This window comes from Rhagoletis zephyria, unplaced genomic scaffold (assembly GCF_001687245.7).
Source record: "Rhagoletis zephyria isolate East Lansing unplaced genomic scaffold, Rhagoletis_zephyria_1.1 Rzeph_scaffold_03371, whole genome shotgun sequence".
NCBI classification, from domain to species: domain Eukaryota; kingdom Metazoa; phylum Arthropoda; class Insecta; order Diptera; family Tephritidae; genus Rhagoletis; species Rhagoletis zephyria.
In genome coordinates, this window is record NW_016160454.1 from 13,057 (window position 1) to 38,280 (window position 25,224).

Here is a 25,224-nt window from a genome sequence, read left to right on the forward strand (position 1 = left end):
ATCTAAACAAACGATAAAAGGGCGGACCTCAGTCTGCAAGATCAAGAGACCACAAAAAATTGCAATTTGCTAGGCTAGGCATATTGGGGGGTCTCTGAATACCAAAAAACTTTGATTCAAAATCAAAAATTACTGCTTTTTCACCACAAAGCAAGTGACTGGACATTATGTAAGACATGGGAACAAGTTATTGCAGCACAAAGATAAAGAGGAGAAAGCCTGCTTTGACATCCAGAAAATTTTTTTGTCAGAAACGCATTTTTACTAAGGAAAAACATTGGATTGGTATTATTTTGAAGCGGGAATTTGCAAGTTCTTCATAAACGACCACATTATTCCACCAAAATTTACTATTAATTAGGGCATGGCCCTACATTTTTTAACTCTGAGGATAAAATTAAACGTTTTAAGTCGGAATATTGGTTCAAGTGCTGTGCACCTGCATCAGGGATACGCCTAACGTCCCAAAATATTTAAACTATTAGGTTTGTATGTGTACATTTAATGATGTAGGGCCGTGTTACGCCTTAGGGAGTAAGAAAAAAAGAAAGAAAAATCTGAACTCAACAACCTCTATAATTGGTGCTCCAAGAATCATCTCTTCATTAACATCAATAAATGCCACAAAGCCACGTTCTCTAAACTACCTAAACCTCTGTCCACTTCTTATCATTTAGCTAATTCCGTTCTCAAATCAGTTGGTGTGTTTAAAGACTTGGGAGTGTTTTTTGATTCCAAGTTTAATTTTAATGCGCATATAAATTATACCATCTCAAACTCTCGCAATGCTAGCTTTTGTTAGACGACATTCTTCGCAATTTTCTGACCCGTACACACTTAAGACTTTGTTCACTGCCTTTGTACGGTCTAAACTGGAATACGCCGCGTTTATCTGGAGACCGTATCACGCTATTCACATCAATCGTTTGGAGAGAGTGCAAAAAATATTCCTACGTTTTGCTCTGCACACTTTAAATTTTTCTGAACCGATTCCACCTTACGAGTCGCGTTGCCAATTGATTAGTTTATTAACATTAAACAATAGACGCTCACTTCTGTCCGTGTCATTTCTTCTTGACATTGTCTTGGGTAAAGTCGACTGCTCGTCCCTTCTCGGGTTGATAGATTTCACTGTGCCGAGTAGAAACCTTCGTCGCTTTGATACTTTTCGTATTGGTTTAAATAAAACAGTTTACAATGCAAATGCCCCCATTGTCAGGACTTTGACCGAGTACAACTGTTTCTCAAAATTTTTGGATCTTGACTTGTCGGAATCAAAATCAATTATCTATACTAAATTGAAAAACTATTTATTGTGCAAAAATTTATATTAGCCTTTATTGTATTTACTCTTAGTTCATTTAACGCTTCAAATTGTACCAAAAATTTAACTACATAGCTTGTAATTTTTCATAATGTCTGTACCACTTACAACTTTAGACATAAATAAATAAATAAATAAATAAATAAAAATAAATAAATAAAAATAAATAAATAAATAAATAAATAATCAACGGTAAAAAGAAAAGTGACAACAAATGAGCATTTTCAAAGAATTTGGCAATTTCTGAGGATATTTTTCGCAAGGCTTTTATCAATTTTAACAGGACAATGATCCGAAATATCCTCCGACTCTGGGGCAAAATAGGTATAAATCACCACGTTTTTATAATCATGGAGTGACCTGCGTAAAGCCCAGAATTGATTCAACAGAAAACTGTATGGAATTGATTTGAAAATGCCACTGTTCAATTGCGAAAATTCGCCCAATCGCATGCAAGACCTTGGGCATGGCGTTGAGGAAAACCGGTGCGCGTTCTCAACAGAGTTCGTCTAAAACCTGTGCGAAAGTATCCCAAGATGACCATAAAAGCTAAAATATTCAAAATTGGTTATGGCCAATTTATTAAAAGTCAAGCAAATGGTAATAATTTTCTGTCGGGTGCAAAACTGGAACAACTAGTTGCTACGTTTTTTTTGCAATTTTCTCTCTTTATCTGCTTGTATTAATTATTGTTATTAGGGCCTTCTGATGAAATAAACATTGGAAATGTGAATTCCGAAACTAGATTATAAAAAAATCTTCTCATATTGCGAATATATTGCAAGAAAATTCACATTATGTATTACTGTTCCGGTTTTGCTCCTCAGTGATTGTATTTGTGTGATGAAAATAGAAATTAACATTATACATATGGCAGTCGTTCAGAAATCTGCGAAGAACTTGACCAGCACAGCAACAGTCGAAATTCCTCTTGCTGTAGATTTGCTTTCGTGCTGTAAAGGTCTTCATAGCACAGCAACAGTCGAATTGCATTTTTTCTTCGTACTGCTGTCGCTTTACTGTCGCGCTTGGCAGCAAATCGACAATACAGTTTAATTTTTTTTGTTTTTACTTTCCCTTTGCTGTTGGCATTGAAAATTCTCACAGCCACAGCAAAGTCGAAGCAAATTAAAAAGAAAAATAAAGCAAGTTCAGACGCTGGTTGTCAATAAAGTACAGAGCGCGCACAAGGTCCTCAAGTCGCTCACCGGCAGCACATTGGGGCAAAGACAAAGAAACGTTGCTGGCAACATACAAGGATATTGGCCGGCGGGTTCTAAACTATGCTGCGCCAGTTTGGACGCCGGGGACTCAGTTGGACGCAGTGGACGAAGCTACAGACGTGTCAGAACGCCGCACTCCGGACAGCGACTGGGTGCCTTCTGATGACGCCTGAGCACCACCTACACAGTGAGGCCCAAGTGCTCCCGTAAGGGAACACAACAAAATGTTTGTAAGAATTTCTGGTGGGGTGCCACAGAAGCGAACACCCAACAGACTCTCTCGGAGGACCTCCGCAGAGGCACGTCAGGGGGCACCTATTCGTATACAGGGACGCAGTCCAGCAATGCGTAGACCAACCACTGGACCCGAAGACATAGAGACGAGCCATTAACGACATCCATAGAGAGTCAGTCACCACCTACCTTGACTCTCGATTTATGAATGCCGTAATTGGACCACAATCACCACCCGTAGAAGAAACGGAGCTTCAATTGCCAAACGTACCCTGGCTCAATTACGGTCTGGATACTGTAGCTTGTCTCAACAGCTACCTGTCCAGACTCGTCCCCAATATCCCCAATGAGTGCCCGGCATGTGGAGAATCCCCTCACGGCACCAACCATCTCTTCACGTGCCAGCTCAATCCGACTCAACGTAACACCCCCTCCCTCTGGTCCGACCCCATTAAACAGCTGGTTTCCTGGGCCTCCCGTTAGTTGAGCTTGACGAAAATGATTGAATGTTGACCCGAAATAGGCGGGGCTTAGTAGTGCCGCTACAACAACAACAACAGCGTGTCGTCCATTTCCGCTGTAGCGTATGTAGTGCTATTTTTAGGCGCAATATTTAAATACTTCCGGCGAGGCGACATCTACCTCTACAGTCGAATTGTATGTCTTTGATATGATACCTACCGACGAGGTTGATATCGAGACTAGGTTGTATAGAAACTTTGCTATAAATGGTGTCTGGACACACAGCATTGTAAGTTGATAAAAGCGTTGTAAAATATACTAGCTTACCAAATTTCAGTCGGATATCTCGAAAATTGAAGGACTAGGTTGCGAAGCAAACAGACAAATGGACTTGGCTAAATCGCCTCAGCTCGACATTCTTATCATTTTGACAATCATTTATGTGGATCTATGTATATCTTCCTCTTCTGGTACTTACAAATATCGGGCCAAATTTATAATACAATTTCATGTTTATGAAAGTTATAAAAAATGATGGTACTTCTTAAGCTTATAAATAAAAAAAATAATAGAGATACATATTTCAACACGCAATTAGGAGGAAGCTACTTTGTTCCACTTTAATATAAAATTTACAGCCAAAAGCGACTTCCATTATTCGTACTTCCGCAACCGTATGTCTATCGCTAACACATTGAAAAATAAGAATCGAAAGATCATGCCTTTTGCATCAAAGATATATGTACCTAGCAAAATGCTATCGCGCAACATACAAAAATAAATAAAAATTTATCCTTGTTTTTTGAACTTCAAAAGTATACGAACGTACGGTTCGCGACCGTTGCAAATGCCCATATGCAAAATTTTTTAATTAAATTTGTTCGACAATTTTTTTATAAAAATATAGTTAAAACTTCAACAAAAAAGAAAATATTCTTAATTTTGTGCAAAACTCGGGGATATTTAATAAATTTTGTACAAATTTGCAACTTTTTAATAAGATTTTCTACAAAAATTCCTAGTATCTATGTAGGATTATATCCCAATAAATTTTGGAATAACAAAGTGCAAGTTTGAAGTTGGTGAAAAATCGCATTGATTTTTGACAATTTTTTTCACGCAGTTTCTTCCATACAAAGTGTGTTCGATAATTTAGTTGAATGGGCCATAAAACAACAAACGTACTTAAGTATTTTTGTTTTTTGTTTAGTATGAACTATGTTGCATATATTGTAAAAAATACCTTGTGCCAATAATTTAGTGCGGCACTGTACATATTTTATATTATTTTATTTATCGACTTTAATATAATTTTTAATAATAATAACTAATACTTTATTTTTTTATGTAATTCAATTTTTGATGTTTTGTAGACGACAGGTAGCTGCTCTTCCAAACAAGGCAACGCACATGTTCCAGTATTTCATGACGAAAATGCCAACCCAAACTTGCCGCTTGCCACAGCTACAACGACGGAAACTGAAAGAGAAACTGCGGCTTTTGAAGAACCTAAATCGGTTGCCGGCTCAATTATTGATGCAGCACGCAATCAGGAAAATCGTAAGGAACCTGGTCCATGGAATAAAGCTCATGATAAGAAAACGCCAGGAAAGCTGTTTGCCAAAGTTCCAACTAATACCGATTTAGGATTTAGTATACACGAAGACGTTGAAATGGCACAAGATGAAGACGATGAATTCACCAAGCCGCTGCAGCCACCGATCACAGAAGGGGAACGTAATTATGATAAGCCTTTCAAATATCCTCCCAATTTTAAAAGTAAAAACTTGCCACAAAAAGAATGGATCACACCGGTCACTATTGAAAATGAACCAGATTCACGAACGCTTCCCAAATATAATAAATGTTATATGTACCCTCGACCTAATGTAGAATTTCAGCCAGAGGAATATCTAGCATATCGCTTCTTTCGAAAGCGCGGCATATCAAATGAATTTACTGAAAAGCGCAAGCCTTATTGGTCTAATGGTATAGATTTCAATATACGCCAGTATCCCAATTTCGCGAAAAAATCTAGACCACAACAATTGGGTAAATCAGATACTTATTTCGAGCCAGAAAATTTAAAAAGTTTGGTCGTATGCTTTGGCAAGATGTATAACCCAAAAGAGAAAGTTGAGTACCAATTAGAAGAGTTAATGGCCCAACGCTTACGTCGAAATGATACGATTTTGATGACCGCTGATATGGATGAGACATCATGCGAAATTAGCGAACGTGTTCAACGACGCAAAAGTTTCTTCCCCACCCGCAGATCCATAGCGCCCAAATATGCTATGACAGCTACAAAGAATAATGAAGATGAAGTTGCGACACAAAGCAAACACATTAGTGAATTTACGGAGCTTGAGACAAAAACTAAAGATATCGAGCCGGTTATTGCAGTTATGGATAAAAAGGAAGTAACTAAAAATATCAATGAGCCTCCTGTACCTGCAAATAAATCCGAACTGCCATTCGAAATATTCGAAGATACAACTAGTACAATCACGCCCACAGCGCCGGCCGCTGATTTGGCCAAAGAAGTTGTAATTTTCCATGGTGAGGTGCCTTCTGCAAGTGGCCCAGATTTTATGTTCAAAACTCCTGCATTGCCTAACTCAACTTCCTTGGGGTCGACGGCATCGAAAGCCCAATCCACGAATAAACTCGGATTTGAAATTTTTTCTGAAACTTGTTCAGTTGAGACACAGCCAATAGCAAGTGCCATGGAAGGGGCTGTGGGGGGTGCAGTTTATGATCCTGAAGAAACATGTTCAACGCAAACATTTAATATATTTATCAAATCGCAATCGGTTAGCACACCAAAGATGCTGCAAAAAAGTGCACCACGCAAATTTGGTTCAGTTTTGAAGAGTATTCCGAATCCTCCAGAAATTCTGGACAGCCCAGAGTTTCCCTCTGCAGTTGAACCCAATGTCGATGAGCAGGAAAATGCTCTCAAAGGCACATCCGAGTATTCGCCAGAAATGGTAAAACAGCTATCAACCATTTTAGAAACCTCGGAGCATGGCACCACTCAAGGCACTCACACAACAGGTGGTACGACAACAAAGTCCAGTAGTAGTACTTCCGATGGGGAGGGCGAACGTGAGGTTTTAACACGCCTCATAATGCCACATACTGAGTTAGAAACACTAGAAGAGCGATCACGTGAATCGTCCACCATGCCGCCAGAAGTGGTTGTGTCCATGGAAAACATCAGTCTGCAAAGTAATACAACAACACAGGCCGCAAATATAGCTCGGGCAGCTGAAGATGAGATGGCTCATAAAGAGTTGCCAACTATTGCTACTACGACCGTTGTTGTGGAGGCAGCAACTCCGGCAGATATGCGTTTACAAACCGATGTACACATACCAGCTAACGCTTTAAATTTTTCTATATTCGAAGATGATCGTACTGAGCCGCTCAAAATTAAACAAGCTGGCAATTTTACGCGCATTGATGAGCCAGAGGACACTGCGGCTGGATATGCTATACGCAGTTTACGTTTTCAAGAGGACAAGACTGAGACTATGCCTAAAATGCTGATGCATTCGCGCTCAATAGTTAAATTTCAGGAAGACAAGACGGAAACATTGCTTAAAATCCCCATAGCACCAACTGCAATGATGCAGTTGGAAGCAGAAAAAACTGATACGAAGATTGCGCTAGATCCACCCCAACTGCCAGCTATTAAAAATGTCAGTTCGAATTTGGATGATTCATTTGAGTTTTTTGGACAGACTCCGCCTGGGAAAAGTATACTGCACCCAAGGTATGAAGTTTCTGCATTTAAGGAATGCATGGAGGCACGTACCCCAGCATCTAAACGTCACTGTGATGCCGATACACCAGACGTAATGCACTTGAAGGCAGCGCAAGCTATACAAAAGCAGGTAGGGTTGTGATTACATAATTGTTATAAGAGTAGAACTCCACATCAAGCTCTTTAGACATTACGGCTTTCAGCGCTCATGTCACAATATAAACGTTTAGCTGAATAAAGTGCTAAAAACCTGAAATGTGGTGGACACCTTAAAGCTTTGTCGAGTTCCACTTTATATGCTTAATAGGGAATAACACCAACAAATATAAAAAATTAAAAAAAAACAATTTCAAATTTAAGCATGAAAAAAAAATAAACAAGAGAGGGGGAAAAATATAATAAATATAATAATACTAGTTTGGCGCTTGCACAATATGTAAGTGTTTGGCCGAGCTTCTCTTCCGATTTTGTGGCGTGCGCCTTGATGTTGTCACACAAAGGGGAGGGCCTACAGTATAATGCCGACTCCGAACGGAGGTTGCATTTTTATGAGAAGCGTTTTTCATTGCCGAGCGAACGCTACACACTGGGGCTTCTTCATAGAGGGCGACGCTCAAAACTCATTTTTCGAAAGTTGGTATTTAAGATCAAAAATATATACCAGCAGAGTCATAACAAAGTAGCAAATCTCGTGTATAAACATTGGGTTCCGAACTATTACCAGTTGCCGCGTACAACAGCTCAAAGTTAACTTTTCAGTCAGAAAATTTGTTTTCCGATATCGAAAGCGAGTTCATATGTGTTATTAAAGGCTGTCTTATTATGTTTAAGGTTACTATTAGTTTAGAAGGAACTATGTCGTTGAATAAGCAATGTGTGCTGATTGTTTTACAACTTTACATCATTACATAGGGTGGTATTATCACTTGCGAAGCGAATGATTTTGGCGAAGCGAACGGTTTGGAGAAGCGAATTAAAAGGAAGAGAAGGTATTAAAAGTGTTCGCGATGCAACGAACTTGCACAAGCTGGTAAAAGAGAACACTCTTAATGTATATTTAAGTTGCGTCCGCCAATCCATTCGCTTCGCCAAACCGTTCGCTTCGCCAAATTCATTCGCTTCGCAAGTGACAATACCGCCCATAATTTCAATGTTTTCTGAGATATAAGGAAAAAATTTGAATAAAAAATTTTTTTTCATAGTGAATTTTTAAATTCGTTTTTTTCTTTCTAAGACTTCTTTTTCTTTTTAAAAGATTTGCACAAGAACGTTGCGCATTTTTGAGAAAAATATGTTTTAACGTGAACTTATTAAATTTTGTCAGGCACATTTGGTCATTATTTTATCAAAAATATGTTCCAAGTGGGAGTGTTTTAAGAAAAATTCAAACTAAATGGAAGAGAATGGTATATACCGTATGTATTTATTCTTTATCCATTAAAAATCGGGATTTGTGTGAAATATTTTTTAAAAGCCCGTCTAAATTACTACAATGAAAGTTGAGAGATGTGGAACAGTATATTTCAAGCCAAACCAGCTGCTTCGGAAAGAAAGAAGTTGCAAATATTTTTGCGCAATTTCAAGAGCTACATTACCTTAAAATGGATTAGATGCAGTAGACACAAAAATAGATTTTATGAATCGGAAAAAGCGTGGTTATAAAAAACTTGTCAATTTGTGGGGTATCAGATACCTAAAGGAGGAAGGCCCACTAAAGACTTTGGAGAATTTAGTGACCAGTCAAAACGTAGGAAAACGTCCTAGCTTCATCAAGATTATTCCCACGAACAATTAACGTTCGCAGCACAAATGAGCCTGCGAGCTAGTGGAAATCGCAGTGAAGCCTAACAAGTTCTCGACGCTATTAATCCCCCCATCTGAAGAAACTTCTCTGAACTGCCGCATGTTTTTTTCGAATCACGAAATAAAGATTTCAAAGCGTGCCGTGAACGTTTTAGCCGAAAAACTTCAAGGAAAGCTAACCTTGAAGATGTATTTCATCGTCTACTTTATTCTTCTGATCCTCATATTACGAGTTTAAGACCCTTACAAACAGTAAAAAGAAAATCATTTGATCCAGAAGTAAAAGACATGCTTTTAGAAGAGAATTTTGAATATACACAACCTGAATCTGATGATTATATAGACGAATAAAATTTTTATCGTGCCTTGTACTGTTTTGTTATTGTTTCTATTTTAAGTAATCTTTATGGCCCGTTACCATAATTACAATTATCAATGTACAATGAATTAGTTTTTCAGTGTTTAGAACACGAAGTGACTTATTGGAAATAGTGGATGATCTGGGTTTATTATTTTTCTCTACATATTTTTCAATTTAACAAGAAAAAAAATTTGTTGAACAGTGTTAGTACACAAAATAATGAAATAACATTATAAAAATAATATTATATTTCCGTTTTGGATGTGTCTTCGTAGTTTTCAGGGTAAAAAATCCGGTTACAGACTTTTGAGCACCCACTTGTATGAAGCAGCCCCATTGTGCGGTATTAGGGAAAACTTTTTTGTTGTATTTTTTTGTATTATTATGAGAAGCTTTTTTCATTGCCGAGCAAACGCTATTAGGAAAAACTTCTTTGTTTTATTTTTTGATTAAAAGAAATTTATGTTCATTGTACATACTAGGGATGTTTCGAATGTCATATTTTTCGCATTCGCATTCGCATTATTAGGCTTAAGATTAAAAAAGCTATAATCTACTTAAGCAATTATTAGAACATTGAACGAGTGCTTAACCTATACAGTGTGGTAAAAGTAAAATAGAGCCAAAAATGGTACTGTTTGAGCCAAGGTGACAGCCATGCACTTGGGACGCTAGCGGGTGGAGCGCTAAAAAATTTGTGGGCCAGATCTGTCAATTTGTCGTATTTTAGTTTAGTTTTAGAGCTCGTTTTTCTTTAAGATAGGTCTTGAATTGAGCTTTAATTTCACATTTTTTAATGTCTCCAATTATTACCAATCTGAAATTATACCAGGTGTAGTAATACGAGCGAGAAGAAAGATTTGACACCATCTACAGATATATGTTTTCAATTTCACCATTACCTGTAACAATTGTACCATGCTGATACATGATATGTATTTTTATCATGGAATTCGAAAACTCTAAAATTGTTTTTTCTCAAATGTTTTCCATTTTCCGACACGATCGATCAATGCGTGTTAATTACAATGTCGATAACGAAGTTAAATAGTACTTCTATGCAACTAAGATATTAAATTTACACCCCTATTCTGCAACACTTTCGTATTCGGATTTTGCTTCGAATCGTAGAAATGATATGCTGCAATCCGAATCGTATCCTCGAACTTTCGAAATTCGTAACAATAGCATGCCTAAAAACGAACGAGTAAGCTTTTTTGCGTAATTTTGTACGAAAACAAATCTGTGTCGGAGGCGAGATAAAAGATGTAAATCTATGTGTGTTTGCAGGAAATATTAGTTCTGTTTATTTAAACAGATAAATTTGCCTTTCGAATATACGTATATTTTTATCCACTGCTTTATATAAACGAGCAAAAAAGAATCTTTGTTGCCCCTTATCGAGAAACTTGGGTCCGGTTTAGTTATTTGCACAATGATTTTGTTTTGGTTGGTTTGATTGGTTGTTGGGTCCAAACGCAAGGGTTACAAACCCTAAGCGCGGCGAAGGCAGAAGCATGCGCAACAGGTGGTGGACCTAACAAAATGCATGTTTTCAATGGGCTAGAAGCGGTTATTGCATTAACTGGATTGAGAACCAGTTCTTCAGGCATAGGAGGAGTTCTGGCTTGTGGTTCAACAATTCAACCAGAAGCTGACATGGATGCGCCCATGGTTACTATGCGCGGCAGCTCCGCATACCTTTCCGAGTCCATTGCCATAGCGCGCTCTTACTCCACTGCTGCAAATGCATCAGAATCCATAATTTTCCTCAAAATATTTAAAATCAACTAATTTTACTATAAACAGGCACATGATGAGTGTTTTTTTTAATTCCTTTCCACTTTATTTTCCTTCATACAGCTGACTTCGAAAAACAACTGATAGCTGGCAATGCTGCACATTTTTCCGCAAGGGTTGCAGCATGTCGATTTTTCGTTTTTCGTAACGTAGCTACGAATTACGAACTACGAAAATTCGGGTTCTAGAATAAGGGTGTTATTAATTTGCTAGATCTCCCTAACATTTAAGTCCAGTTAGTGATAACCATACTCATTATTTTTCATAGAATGCATAATTCTTGGAGATCTGTATCTGCAATTATACATACATATGTCTATATGTATATGTATGTTTCCTTATTTTATATGACAATTTTGGTTTTCTTCATTCCGCAGACTACCAACTCTTCATCGACGAGTGCTTTAACGACCTTCAAGGGCCCAGCGCTTTTCGAGGATGAACTAGATAAAGTGGCATTGAAGAAAGATGCTCTTTCATTTTCTACCACCAAACCTCAGAGCGCCCAAAAGCCCATGGGGCCTTCAGTGCCAGCTGTACACAGAGTAATCGCGCGCGATTCGTTTATGCCTGATTTCTCTTTTATTGAGGAGTCACAACCACAACCGGAGGGCATTGCTGCCAGGACAAATACTCTGGCCAATGCCAATGCAAAACCGAAAGAGTGTTCGACGAATGTTATATTAACTACTGATACGAACTTAGAAAAACGTAAGCTGGGAGTGGAATCGCAAGATTTACATCAATCCGCTGCAAGGAAAGCTGCGGAACAAAATAACATACAGGAGCAGCAGGCAAAATCGGACTTAAGTGATTCCTACTTGAAAGATTTCTCTGAAATTATGGACTCACAACCACAATCTGATAATAAGTGGCATAGGTCTGCTACCAAAAGTAAGCTTACCGAAATACAAGCAACGAAATCAAGTGGAAATGTAAGTAATTCGTTTCTCAAAGACTTTTCGCTAGTAATGGAATCACAGCCCACCAAAAAGGAAAGTCAAAAAGAAATTGAATTTGTTAAAATGGTGGCGCCAAGCACAACAAACGACGAAGAAAGAGCTAAATTTGATCTTGGTAGCTCCTACCTTAAGCATTTTTCCACGGTGATGGAGTCACAACCATTTGAAATTGAACGACAGCAACAACTATTTAACTCTTCTTCCAATAAAGAAGAGAAAACTGAAAAGGAAGTCAAGAAAACAAAGATCCGCAATTCGGTTTTGAAGGATTTTTCGTTGGTTATGGAATCACAGCCCATTGTACATGAAAACCAACTTGTGCAAGACGGTTCGCTCTCTACCTCGACAGTCACATCAACGACAACAACAAAACCTCTCCCAATTAAACCTGAAATAGCTCAGCAAAGAATACAAGAAAACAACAAACTAGACTTAGGAAGTTCTCGCATTAATGATTTTTCATTTGTTCCAGAGTCACAACCTTTGGAAAATTGCAAACTGTGGCTACAATGTAAGACAGAATCAAATAAATCAAACAGTAACGCAGCTTTACAAAATCTGAATCCGACAATACACATTAACGATTCATACCTCAAAGATTTATCAATGGCTTTGGAAGCCCCAGCACGGGAAAGTGCAAAGAAACATCCACAAGAGCTACAAAAACTTGCTGTCGAGCCGAAAACACCAGCGCCAGCACCACCATCTGTGAAACCTCTAATGTTTTTAGATTCGTATATGAAAGACTTCTCTGGCTTTCAAGGCCCGTCTGGTAATAGAATGAGCGCAAAAAAGAGCAGTACACGTCTAACTTTTTTTAATGATTCGAAAAAAGCGAGTGACCTCATAAATCCTATGCTAACGGACGTTAACACCAATATAGAAACCAAAACAAGCGCTGCTCAAACGCCAAATAGATTACTCTTCCTAGAACAAAAACCTCGTACGAGTATACCTCACAATCCGCTAAGTATTCGCCTTTCCGGTGAAAAGTCCTTCGAGTTGAACGCGGAAACCGCTATGTTCTCCACAAATATCAGCATGATTAAGAATTCCACCTTGTTGCCACCTACCGAACTTAATACCGTACAAGCGCCAACGCCAATTAAGGAGTACTCATTGCACATAAAACAGGAAGATAATGTTTTTAAAACACCGCCACCGGCAGTGAAATTGCCGCCAGCTCCGCCAAATGCGCCAAACGTATTATCGCAATCCAATTTGCAGCAAGAAAAACGTACGAGTTATTCTACAGAAACTATGTCGGCAAAACAACAATCAGCTACAAAATCTTCGCTTTGCGAGAGTAAAATACCACAACCATTGGCCACTTTTCAAACATCAGCTAAGAGCATTACACAGCCAATAGCAATTGATGTTCCCGAGGATGGCGTTGAAGCTGATGAAGCTGAGGCAGAAATGAGTATATATTTTAAGCACACGCCCAAGACACCGAAAATTCAACAACATATTTGGAATGAAAAATCACCCTCTCCGAAAACGCCCTCACAGAATGTCTACGTGCATCGCGAAGTGGATTTGAATGCAACAGCTCAAATTATCGACAATAACAAGGAAGATCCGCAGGTCAATCCTTTTAATGGTTATCTGCAAAATGCCTTCTTAGAGCAAATCGAATTTAGCAACTACATTGCCGGATTGCCGACTTGCATGTTGGTAGGACATGTTTCGCGCCTAAATAATACAACCAAGCTGAAGGTCAACGATGCTGTATTTGAAGTGTTAAAATTAGTAGGAGAGGGGGCCTACGGCGCAGTTTACTGGTAAGCAAAAATTATTAATTTTAAAGTAAAATAAAGTTATTTTATTACTTCTTTTGTATGCTATCTTCACTAAAGTGGTGTGAATAATAAGACTGGAAAAAAGTATGCGCTCAAGCAGGAGCGACCGCCTAATTTTTGGGAATACTATATCTGTTTGGAGGTGCACAGCCGTTTGAATTCCGATGATTTGGTAAGAGTTAAAAATTATTTTTACAATACCTTTTAATCATTTAGTTCGACTGAAGCGTGAAAATTTTCGCTAGGTCCTTCATAGAGTGCCCTACATATTAGCACACAAATTCATAAAAAATAAGAAGACTAACTGTTATATATATGTCTTTAAACCAATTTTGTTTTTTAACCGACCTTAAAAAATAGGAGGAGGTTATCAATTCTTCGATATATATATATGGCTGAGTTCCAAGTTGCATTAATGCAAAGCATCAGCCTCTTTTATTTCTGAACTATAACTGATGGAAAAGTCCAATATGCGCCACCACGTTCAAATGCCGAATTGGAACTTAGTTGCGCAAATTGGACATTTCCATCAATTATAAACCAAAATGTTTTGATATACAAATACATTGAAAAACAATTTCTTTTTTGTTTTTAAAACATTAAAATCTTAAGATTATGTAAAAAAATAAAACAAACGAAAAAAAAACTAAATAAAAAAATTCTCTGCGCACGAGGAGGACTCGAGCCCGGATCTCTCGACCGGCAGTCTAAAGTTCAAATGCCGAATTGGAACTTAGTTGCGCAAATTGGACATTTCCATCAATTATAAACCAAAATGTTTTGATATACAAATACATTGAAAAACAATTTCTTTTTTGTTTTTAAAACATTAAAATCTTAAGATTATGTAAAAAAATAAAACTAACGAAAAAAAAACTAAATAAAAAAATTCTCTGCGCACGAGGAGGACTCGAGCCCGGATCTCTCGACCGGCAGTCTAATGATTTGACCACTCGGCCATTGCGACTCTTTGAGCGGCGCGGGCAAAAGGCATGCATAAACGCTATCAGTTGACTGTCTGTGTTTGTATTCACCACACATTTTTGGCGAACTTTTTGTGACTCTCCTACTGAATACCCAAATCATCTCAAGTCACAAAAATAGTCACTAATTGCTAGTCTCAAATTTAGTGACTTGAGATTACTGAATCCCAGGGTTTAATTTGTATATGAAAATTGAAGTCGGTTTTGTTTTTTGCTTAAAAATTACTTGTTATGATACATAAGGCCACAAGAATTTACGTAAATTTAAAGATTCAACAACCTGATGAGAGCCATAAGCTGGAATATCAGCTAAAGTCCTGCAATTTAGATCTTTCCAACCGGACGAAGGGTATAGCGGAGCAGAGATTTCGTTGAGTCCCGTTTTTTCGGCGAGGTGGATAAGACCAAAGCCAAAATAATGGAAGGGGAAAGCATCCAAATCCATTGGTCCAAACGAAATTCTCGTTTGGTGCTAAAAAAGTCCGTTGTGTTTCAGAACGGATTGAACGGCGGTCTCCTCTCCAAAACGCCGAACCGTATTGCGCTCCCTTATATGACAGCGGTAAGCATGTCACAAGGTCATATAGTCTTCTTAGCTTCCTTTCTAAGGGATAGGTGCATGCCGTTTTTGGAGTCTTCTTCAAAATGGCAGATACGTTTTTCTATGAAGACTGGTTTGCCTTTTCAGTGGGCGTGTCAAAAATAATAACTTTCTGTGGGTTAAAATTTTAGTGGATACATTTATTAATGCAGCCGCATCTCGCTGTGAAGAGCCGCTGTAGACTTCAATGAGAAATGTATTATAGTCGAGCAATTGTAATCGCATACCAGGAATCGACGATAATTCGATATTGGCGTACGGCATTTAAGAGCTCCTTCGAAAAAACACGTAACTGTTCTGTACAGGTAACAAAAATTTAGTAACCGGTAAATAAAGTTCCTGCAAATTTTTAAATCCTTTTCGCATTCTGTACTCTTGTAACTGGTAAATTTTGTTACCATCTCATAAGCTGGGCTCAAATCGTAACAGCCGTGAACGAGCAACGTCGCGTAAAATTGCATATTTCGGATTATAAGAGTCGTGAACGTACTGCTCGTCTCGTAATTCCGAATACTGCATTACTAACGTACCTAGAATCGCGAGGCAAGAAGTGGTAACGTTTTTTGGTTGTTGTTGTTGTTGTTGTAGCGGCTACCAAGCCTCGCTCAGGTCGGTTCATCCGTCAACGTTGTCGTCTGTTTCAGCTAAGGGGAGGTCCAGGAAGAGTGCGACTTCAACAGGGTCTGTCCATAAGGACATGGGCGTCAGCTGGGTGGTGTTCTCAGGGCATGTGAAGAGGTGCCGAGAGTCATGTGGCGACTCTGCACATGCCGGGCATTGGTTGGGCACATCCTCATTAATTCTGCTCAGGTATGAGTTAAGCCTGCTGCAATAGCCAGAGCGAAGTTGGGCTAATGTGGTGCGGGTCTCCCGAGGCAGACAAAGTTCTGTCGTCCACGTCAGATGGTTCTGTGCCTAGAAGGGCATTCACATGGCGAGATTCTACATAACTCGATACTGATTCCCTGTGAATGCCGTTCAGGGCCTGTCGGTAGGCTGACGGGTCCAGAGGTTGTTTAATGAACCTGACGTGCCTTGGCGAGGGCTCTTCTGCAAGCAGCTGTTTGCTAGGATGACCACGTCTGTGGCTCCCAACAAGGAACTGTTTGAAGAGCATTGTGTTATGCGCCTTGACTGAGAGCATCTGGGCCTCGTCGTGTAGGTGGTGTTGGGGCGTCATCAGTAGGCATCCGGTCGCTGTCCGTAGTGCCGTGTTCTGGCAAGTCTGTAGCTTCAACCACTGCGTCCTGCCTGTCCCAGGTGACCACACGGGCGCTGCATAGTTTAGAACCGGCTTTGCCCAAAGTGCTGCTGGCCAGCGACTTTGGACCTTTTTGCGGCTCTGTACTCTGTTGACAATTGCGGTTTTATGCGCCGAGAAGGAGAGCAGACTGTCGAAGGTGACTCCGAGGATTTTCGGGTTATTCACCGTCGGTATTGTTACGCCATCAACGTGAATAGCCAGTTGCAGTCTGGCCTCCTTCGTCCAGGTGGTGAAGGTTGCCGAGGATTTCGCAGGGGATAGGGCAANATTATTCACCGTCGGTATTGTTACCACAAGTCATCAATTCCCTTCCCAGACGCCATGATCGAACAATCGTCANGCCAGTTGCAGTCTGGCCTCCTTCGTCCAGGTGGTGAAGGTTGCCGAGGATTTCGCAGGGGATAGGGCAAGGCTCCTTGCAGTGAAGTAGGGAGAAAGTTCGGCGAGATAACCGTTTATTTTCGACCACAAGTCATCAATTCCCTTCCCAGACGCCATGATCGAACAATCGTCAGCATAACAGACAATATTGACACCTTCTGGTGGTTGAAGGAGCTTTGAGGTATAATAATTAAACAGTAATGGGGACAGGACACCACCCTGTGGTACCCTCTGTTTAATTTTTCGTAGCTTGCTGGTTTTGTCTCTAAAAACTACTGACGAGTGTCGGAACACTCAGGTAACTCGTCGACCACCGTTTGAGTCCCTGTGGGAGTGAGGAGGCATCTATGTCTTCTAGCAGCATTGAATGACTGACAGTGTCGAACGCCTTGGACAGATCCAACGCAACTAGAATAGTTCTCTCAAAGGGGCGGTTTCGGTTAAGGCCACGAGTTATCTGAGTGTTTATGGCGTTCAGTGCTGTTGTTCTGCTGTGCACTTTACGGAACCCATGCTGATGCTTCGCTGGGGTCAGGTGGTTCGTGAAATACGGGAGTAGCAAGGCCTCTAGTGGCTTCACTACCGCAGAAAGGGGGGTTATCGGGCGATAAGGCTTCTGTGATGGCTGGTTTCCCCGGTTTGAGCAGTGGGACCACTCTCCCCATCTTACAGATGTCTGGAATGACGAGAGTGGCCATTGACAAATTGAGGATCTCCGTTAGTTACGCTACTCCAGCAGGACCCAAATTTTTCAGCATCAGCATGCTTATTCCGTCGGGTCCAATAGCTTTGGAGGCTTTCGCCTTCCCGATGGCTACCCTTACCTTACCGCTGATGAAAACAAGAGGCGCAGTGGGTTTTGGCATTTTGTGCAGCCTTCTGGCCACTCGACGTTTGGCTTTATCTACCGGAGAATGCCGAATTAACTGCCGGCTAAAATAGCTCGCGCATCTCTCCGGGTCCGACAAAGCGAGGCCACGAAAGTTCAACTCTGTCGTCACGCTTCGCCGGGTTGCACAATGACTTCACGGTTGACCAAATCTTACTCACACCAGAGGCGAAGTTGCAGGTCTTCAGATGCTCTTCCCATTTCTTCCGCTTATGTAGGTTCACAAGTTGCCGAATCTCCGAATTGAGATCCCTGATCGGCCTGACGAAGGTTGTCACGCTCATCGGCTAGAACAGCCGCTTCAGCAGGAAAGTTCGGACGCGAATTCGTAATACATCCTGCTGGGATGAAGCGAGCTGCAGCAGCCGTGATAACCCTGCGAAATTTACGTTCACCTATGCGAACGTCGGTTCCCAGCAAACACAGTCTCTAACGTTAGAGAAATTTGGATTTCAACATTAGATAACTAGGGTAATTATCTAATCGTTCTCGAGTCGGTGACGAAGTTAGATAATTATATTAGAATTCGATTCGAGAACGATTAGAGCAACAACGCAAATTCAAATAAATGTAAATTAGCAATATTCCAAATGAATTACTCATAAATTATTTTTAAGTTCAAATAATTCATTATTATTTTATTGCAAATACATTTAATACAAATTTTACAAATAAAGCAAGGCAAAACAGCAGTTTGGAATTCACACTCGCATCCCATTAGCGATCAACATTGGAATACGATTAGAGAATCAATATTTTCTCGAGTCGAGAACTATGTCCCATTTTTGGTGAGATCGCTATGATTCTCGATAGTTTTTCGAGTCGTTCTCTAACGTTTGAGATTGGAGAATGTGGNAATGATGCGAGCTGCAGCAGCCGTGATAACCCTGCGAAATTTACGTTCACCTATGCGAACGTCGGTTCCCAGCAAACGCAGTCTCTAACGTTAGAGAAATTTGGATTTCTACATTAGATAACTAGGGTAATTATCTAATCGTTCTCGAGTCGGTGACGAAGTTAGATAATTATATTAGAATTCGATTCGAGAACGATTAGAGCAACAACGCAAATTCAAATAAATGTAAATTAGCAATATTCCAAATGAATTACTCATAAATTATTTTTAAGTTCAAATAATTCATTATTATTTTATTGCAAATACATTTAATACAAATTTTACAAACAAAGCAAGGCAAAACAGCAGTTTGGAATTCACACTCGCATCCCATTAGCGATCAACATTGGAATACGATTAGAGAATCAATATTTTCTCGAGTCGAGAACTATGTCCCATTTTTGGTGAGATCGCTATGATTCTCGATAGTTTTGCGAGTCGTTCTCTAACGTTTGAGATTGGAGAATGTGGCTAGTCCTCCAATCATTCTCTAATCGATAACTAACCTCAAGGTTTGCCGGGTTGGTATGGGTAGTGCAGTGAAGGCGCTTTCAGTAAAATCGAAGCCTTTCCAGTCAGCTTTGGAAAAGTTGACATAGGTCCGGTGGTGCGCGGAAGCAAGGTCGGCAGGTTTATCAATCGAGATGACTAGGGGCAGATGGTCTGGTGCTAGGCGCCATGATACGCTGTTTATCAGACCAGCGCTGACAATTGTTANTCCGGGTTGGTATGGATAGTGCAGTGAAGGCGCTTTCAGTAACATCGAAGCCTTTCCAGTCAGCTTTGGAAAAGTTGACATAGGTCCGGTGGTCCGCGGAAGCAAGGTCGGCAGGTTTATCAATCGAGATGACTAGGGGCAGATGGTCTGTTGCTAGGCGCCATGATACGCTGTTTATCAGACCAGCGCTGACAATTGTTAGATCTGACGAGCCCATAATCGTGGTGGGTGCGTCGTCGTTCATTGTGCAGAATGTCGAATCGTCTATCTGCTCAGCCAGATGTATTCCCCTACAATCATTTGACAGGCTTGAGTGCCAAAGATCGTAACGTATAGAATAACGTTGACAACGCCTAGCGCTGCTTGTTTAATGTCTGGTTGTCACTATATCAATTATATGATATTTTATAAGTAAATATATTTGGTTTAAATCTTAAGTTTTTATATGTTGAAAGTTTATTATTGAGTGTGTGAATCGGTAACAAAGTTATATGGGGAAAGCTGTTGAATAATATTTTTACTATGGTGAGACAGTTTTGCCAATCTGCTGTGTGAAATGAAATCTTTTTTGACAGCAGTAAATTTTTGATAACCGCAGATTTAGTCGGAATAAAGTATTGCAAATTGAAGTGAAATTAATAGTTTAAGAAAACATCTACCATCACTGATAGCATTTCATCAATTCAAGCTTTTGTTTTACGAAAAATTACACACAGCAACAATCTTTGCGATTGTCAAAATTTTCTATGCATTTGTCAAAAATTTCACTAGCCTCATCAGCTACTGAAATTTTATTCACCTCATAGTTGTCAAAAATTTACTTGTCGCAAACTTTGTTACCGATTCACACACACCCTGAATAATCAAAAATTTTCTTTTTGATAACAAATTCATTGAACCATAAATTGATCATCAAGAATTTAAACAAGTATAAAAACATATAGGTAAAATACCCTACAGTCACTACCTCTCACTTAAGAATCATAATCAACGTTTTCGGAGTCATTCATATAACTTGTGATCGATAAAGCAGTCGTATTTAACCGACGCTTTTACCTCCGGTTTGTGTTAACCGAACATAGAACCAACGGCCCTCAATGAACTCGCTGGTCAAAGCCTCTTCTCACTTTAACGTTTTTTGAATCTCTTTTTTTTAACTATTTTAACTTACGTATTTAATTTAATTTTTACTAAAGGAAATTTGCATATACTTTCCCCTGTATAGGTCTCGGCGTTTATGAGTATCGATTATGCGCTCATAGGAAATAACGCTAGCGTTCTAATCTCACCATTTTCAAAACATGGCTCATTAATAACGGTTTGTAATAAAATTAAAAAGCATACATTGAGGAATGTAGATGAATACGTCGTCATGTTGTTAGCTTGTGAACTACTCAGCATCATTGATCATCTACACTCAATTAATATAATACATGCAGACATTAAAGCAGATAATTTTATATTGATGAAGAAGTAAGTTTTGCTTGATTTTAACTGTACAGATAGTCCATTGATGTTCGTTGCTTAAATACTTCTTTATTTTGCGACTTTCAGTTTAGATTACCGCAGTAGTCAGTATTCTTTACAACTAATCGACTTTGGCGTATCAATAGATATGAAGTTATTTGAGCGCGGGCAGACCTTCAATTACGTCCACAATGAAAATGCCTTCAAGTGTGTGGAAATGCGTGAAGGACGCCCGTGGACGTACCAATTGGACTTATATGGCTTGGCAGGTGTCATTCACGTCATGCTCTTCGGTAAATTCATGGATATTGCACAACGTGCCAATGGCATCTGGATGCATAAGACGCATGTGCCACGCTACATTAATCGCAACCTATGGGATTCAATATTTCAGTCTCTACTAAATATACGGGACTGTGGGTCGATGCCAAATTTACAAAATCTGCGTGCACTTATTAAGGAAGACATAGCGGAGAAGGAAAAGTTCGTACTGAGGAAGGTGGCCGAGTTCAATGCAGCGTTAAGTGCATGAAACTACGAAAATTTATTGATTTCCCAATGAAATATGCAGCAAGTAATTTTGTATTTCACATAATAAATTATAAGATTTTACTATACACAATTTTTCACGCTGCAGTTTTCGCATCTCCTCAGCATTAAAGCTAGTGCATTTGAGCGATTCAACTTTGTTTGATGAGCCTGATTGCGTGTATTCAATATTTTCTTTTCAGCAGCGCACATCAAACGGTCTTTGATATAGCGGTCCATTTCAAAGTCGCCCTCTTGTGGTACAATCTCATCCGGATGCTTAGTGGAGGCTGAATCAAGTGCTTTTATGATAAGACTCAGCAAGGCATGTGCCAATTTGTGACACACTTCGTACTCCATCGCTTCGGGTGTGGTGTAATAAATGGCATTTTGGTTAGTGGGTTGTACTCCGATGGCCAACAGAATATTGCAGAATATGCCGCGTTGCATACGCGAATAAGGCTCAACCAGCTGTGGTGGTATCTGCATTGTGGTAGCCAACTTCGCAATGAAGTTTGAAAATTTCTTAATCAACACGTTTAGATATTGCGTGCGACATTGGCGTTCCAGCTTGGTGAGCATCTCATAGTAAAGCTCCTGTTTGCGTTTGTGGAGATCCTCTAGTTTACGCTCCTTACATTTTTGATTCTTAATAATCTGTTCTAATTGTCTTAAAAATATCGCAGAAGAGTTAAGTAGAGAATTTATATGATTTGCATATTGATTATTATAGCTTTTATAAAAATAATACTAGTAATACAACTCATATTCTTTACTTACTCCGTAGATATTGCATTATATTTACGCGCTAATCGTTTGACACGCTGGCGTCTCTCCTTGGGCGTCAACACTTTTCCATACCCAACATAACTGTCAACAATGTGGCGTTTCTGCGTTGCGGCAATTCGATCGGTACGCGGCCGAACACTGAGCGGCGGTGAGGGTTTATATGCCATGCGCGCCACATAGGTTTTTAGTTTTACCATATTTTCGTGCTCTTCTTTCTTGTCCTCCAACATTTCTTCTTCCTCGGGTTCAATTGTGGACGAAGAAGGTAAAGGCTCATCCCAATCATCAACTCCTTCGCTAGCCATGGTTATATTTCACCGCCAAGATGTTAGAACAAAAAATTTTGTTAACTGAAAAATTTGTAAAATGCTTGTATGCCCACAAAATTCTACCCACAGGCAAAAAGTTTCATAATTTTCTGAAAAATTTATTTCAATGTTTGTTAAATTTTATGCATAGCCAACTTTCAGGCACTTCAAATATTTCAGCTGGATTTGGCGAGTAGCTTTGCTTGTACGGAACGTGCCAAGTGTCCTGAACTTGATGTGCGCAAAGTACATGGCGTGTTGGTTCCTGCAATTATTGAAGCTGCACAGTTAAATCTTCATTCTATTGCCACATTTTGCCCATTTTTTACCTTCACTATGATCTTTCCATTCTCGATTTGTGTAATTAACGCATATTGATGCTCCAGCTGCCAGCGCCGAAAGATTGTACGCAACTCGCTTCCTAGTAAAAATGCATGCGAGCGCATTAGGTCACGCGAGAAAAAGTCGGTTGTCTGACCGCTTTTTAAAGTGGCGTACAAAAGAAAAGGATCGTCATGAGAACTATTTTTTGTATCCAAATGTAAGATTATTACTTAACTCATATGCATTTCCAAAACTACTCACAGATTATTCGTTAGGAATAGGCTTGCATTTTTTCGTATATAAAGCATTGCATCTTTAGGCCAGCTATTCATATGCTTGCGACCCAGTACGAGTACATGCTTACGTTGATTTTTGAAATGTTTTACTACATTAGCTAGCTAAAGTACAAATATAAATATGTATGTAGTTAATAAATTTAAAAACACCAAAAACAAAGCTTACCAATGAGGCTAGTACTTTTGGCGGTTTTTTTGCACCCATTGAGTAGGCCACGTTTAGTCCGTCGATAACACAATCGTATGGCGCTGTTTGCGTAACAAAGCGCTTGAAACTTTCTACCTCCTCGGGTGTTGATTTCTGGAAGATATCGTTGCGTATGAGTACCTTATTTAAAAAGGAATTACTCAACTTGGCGTACTCTGCATCGCTAATGGCAATATTCCTCATTCGCAGGCTACAAATGCCACACTTTCCTTTTTTGTCTATTTGGGAACATTTGGCAGTAAGTTCTTTAGGATTTATGTTTTCTGTTACATATTGCGCCACTTTGGCGGTTATAATAAGCTCGTGTTTCTCCAGGAACCATAACAATTTCTCAAAATTATTTTCAAAGTTTGCTTGTATCTTGGCTATATGCTGCAAATATGCTAAATACGATTCGCATTTAGGTTCCTTTCGCTGCATTACAGTTTCCTCGAGTAGGTGCCAACCAGTTTCTAAATCTCCCTTTGTAAAAGCCTTTATCGTTAGCTCAGTGTAAGCAGCGGTACTTGGCGTAGCTGTTTGCCGCGTCATACGTAGAAGTTCTACACCGGCGCGCCAATCATTTGTACATACCAATCCATATATTAAATTTTCACACGTTGTGGCATCTAAGATTTCATAACGCTCTCGTAGCTGGGAATAAATATCTAAAATATACTGCTGTTCATCCGCGGTTAGTGCTGTATCATTTCCGCCTCTCGTATGGTATGCAGCATTGTAAATCCGCAATAGACGTCCTATTGTTGCCATGTTAGGTTCCAATCCACATCCACGTAAATACCGCACGTAGTTTTTAGCCAGTGAGAGTTGATCTGCCCCGCCGCACAAACCAAGTATTATGGCATCTACATTGTTGATATTTATGTGCTTGTACTTGGAAATCAAATTATTTCGCAAGTCCTCCCATTCGCAGGCCTTTAGTTCGCTTCTTTGCTGAAACAATTCTGTTTTAAAGCTCTGCAAGTGGTCTGAATGTGGAACACTCAACTGGGTGCGTTTGTAGGAACTAGCTTTCCTTGATAAGGTATTGACATCTTCTAGAACGGCAGATAATCGAAATAAGATTGCACTCTTACGGCATATTTTAAAATAAAACATTGTATTTAAATAAATAACCAGCTACTAAAATATAGAACTGTCAGGGTATGAAAATGAAGGAAATAGAATTAGAAACTATCGATGGCACTATGGTTTTTGACTATCGAATACATCGATGGTTTTGTAAACACTATCGATAGTTTTCACTAAGCATACAGGCGCGTATTCATAGTCCAGCAACTAAGTCGAAACTAACAAAGTTGCAACTTAAATTTAAGTACCAACTTAAAATTTACTTCTATTCATAGGCGCGTATTCATAGTCCAGCAACTAAGTCGAAACTAACAAAGTTGCAACTTAAATTTAAGTACCAACTTAAAATTTACTTCTATTCATAGGCGCGTATTCATAGTCCAGCAACTAAGTCGAAACTAACAAAGTTGCAACTTAAATTTAAGTACCAACTTAAAATTTACTTCTATTCATAGTCGCGTATTCATAGTCCAGCAACTAAGTCGAAACTAACAAAGTTGCAACTTAAATTTAAGTACCAACTTAAAATTTACTTCTATTCATAGTCGCGTATTCATAGTCCAGCAACTAAGTCGAAACTAACAAAGTTGCAACTTAAATTTAAGTACCAACTTAAAATTTACTTCTATTCATAGTCGCATTTCAGACTTCTACTAAGTAGTTTCGACTTAGTTTACGATATAGCAAAACGAGTGTGAAAATGTATCGATTTTTCTTTACGATATTTTGGAAAAATTACATTTTTATTAAATAATGTCA

At 39.2% G+C, this 25,224-nt stretch overlaps 3 protein-coding genes across 5 annotated transcripts in view; 1 reads left to right on the forward strand and 2 right to left on the reverse strand.

Moving 5' to 3' along the window:
- The window catches only part of BubR1 (Bub1-related kinase), a 25,837-nt gene extending 4,006 nt beyond the window's left edge, over positions 1-21,831 (forward strand). Inside the window, exons 3-8 of one of the 2 annotated variants that reach the window (XM_017623823.1) lie at positions 4,617-7,145; positions 11,357-13,725; positions 13,801-13,915; positions 20,700-20,947; positions 21,029-21,515; positions 21,579-21,831. In XM_017623823.1, coding sequence (XP_017479312.1) covers positions 4,617-7,145; positions 11,357-13,725; positions 13,801-13,915; positions 20,700-20,947; positions 21,029-21,473 — 5,706 coding nt within the window. In that variant the 3' untranslated portion in view covers positions 21,474-21,515; positions 21,579-21,831. The other variant, XM_017623822.1, reaches the window with a different exon arrangement.
- On the reverse strand, positions 21,543-22,577 carry LOC108368880 (uncharacterized). The gene is made up of 2 exons (XM_017623830.1): positions 22,250-22,577; positions 21,543-22,139 (listed from the first exon to the last, which is right to left on the reverse strand). Exons 1-2 carry the CDS (start codon positions 22,561-22,563, stop codon positions 21,554-21,556), a joined length of 900 nt encoding a protein of 299 aa, XP_017479319.1. The 5' UTR covers positions 22,564-22,577; the 3' UTR covers positions 21,543-21,553.
- Positions 22,578-22,588: 11 nt separating this feature from the next.
- mldr (mitochondrial ribonuclease P catalytic subunit) lies at positions 22,589-24,636 on the reverse strand. Of its 2 annotated transcripts, none has more exons than XM_017623829.1 (4): positions 23,353-24,636; positions 23,152-23,288; positions 22,896-23,046; positions 22,589-22,831 (listed from the first exon to the last, which is right to left on the reverse strand). In XM_017623829.1, the coding sequence occupies exons 1-4, from the start codon at positions 24,490-24,492 to the stop codon at positions 22,691-22,693; spliced, it is 1,569 nt and encodes a 522-aa protein (XP_017479318.1). In that variant the 5' UTR covers positions 24,493-24,636; the 3' UTR covers positions 22,589-22,690. The 2 variants fall into 2 exon arrangements, with proteins under 2 accessions (XP_017479318.1, XP_017479316.1); XM_017623827.1 differs by having other exon boundaries at positions 22,896-23,088.
- Positions 24,637-25,224: the final 588 nt, after the last annotated feature.

What these genes read in the sequence shown, in the direction of transcription:
- LOC108368880 (XM_017623830.1), bottom strand. Translation starts at nt 22,563, where the DNA reads ATGGCTAGCGAAGGAGTTGATGATTGGGATGAGCCTTTACCTTCTTCG. An exon ending in TATAATGCAATATCTACGGA is followed by an intron (nt 22,140 to 22,249) that starts GTAAGTAAAGAA and finishes GATATTTTTAAG; the next exon opens with ACAATTAGAACAGATTATTA.
- mldr (XM_017623827.1), bottom strand. Translation starts at nt 24,492, where the DNA reads ATGTTTTATTTTAAAATATGCCGTAAGAGTGCAATCTTATTTCGATTA. An exon ending in CAAAAGTACTAGCCTCATTG is followed by an intron (nt 23,289 to 23,352) that starts GTAAGCTTTGTT and finishes TTTGTACTTTAG; the next exon opens with CTAGCTAATGTAGTAAAACA. An exon ending in ATGGAAAGATCATAGTGAAG is followed by an intron (nt 22,832 to 22,895) that starts GTAAAAAATGGG and finishes CAATAATTGCAG; the next exon opens with GAACCAACACGCCATGTACT.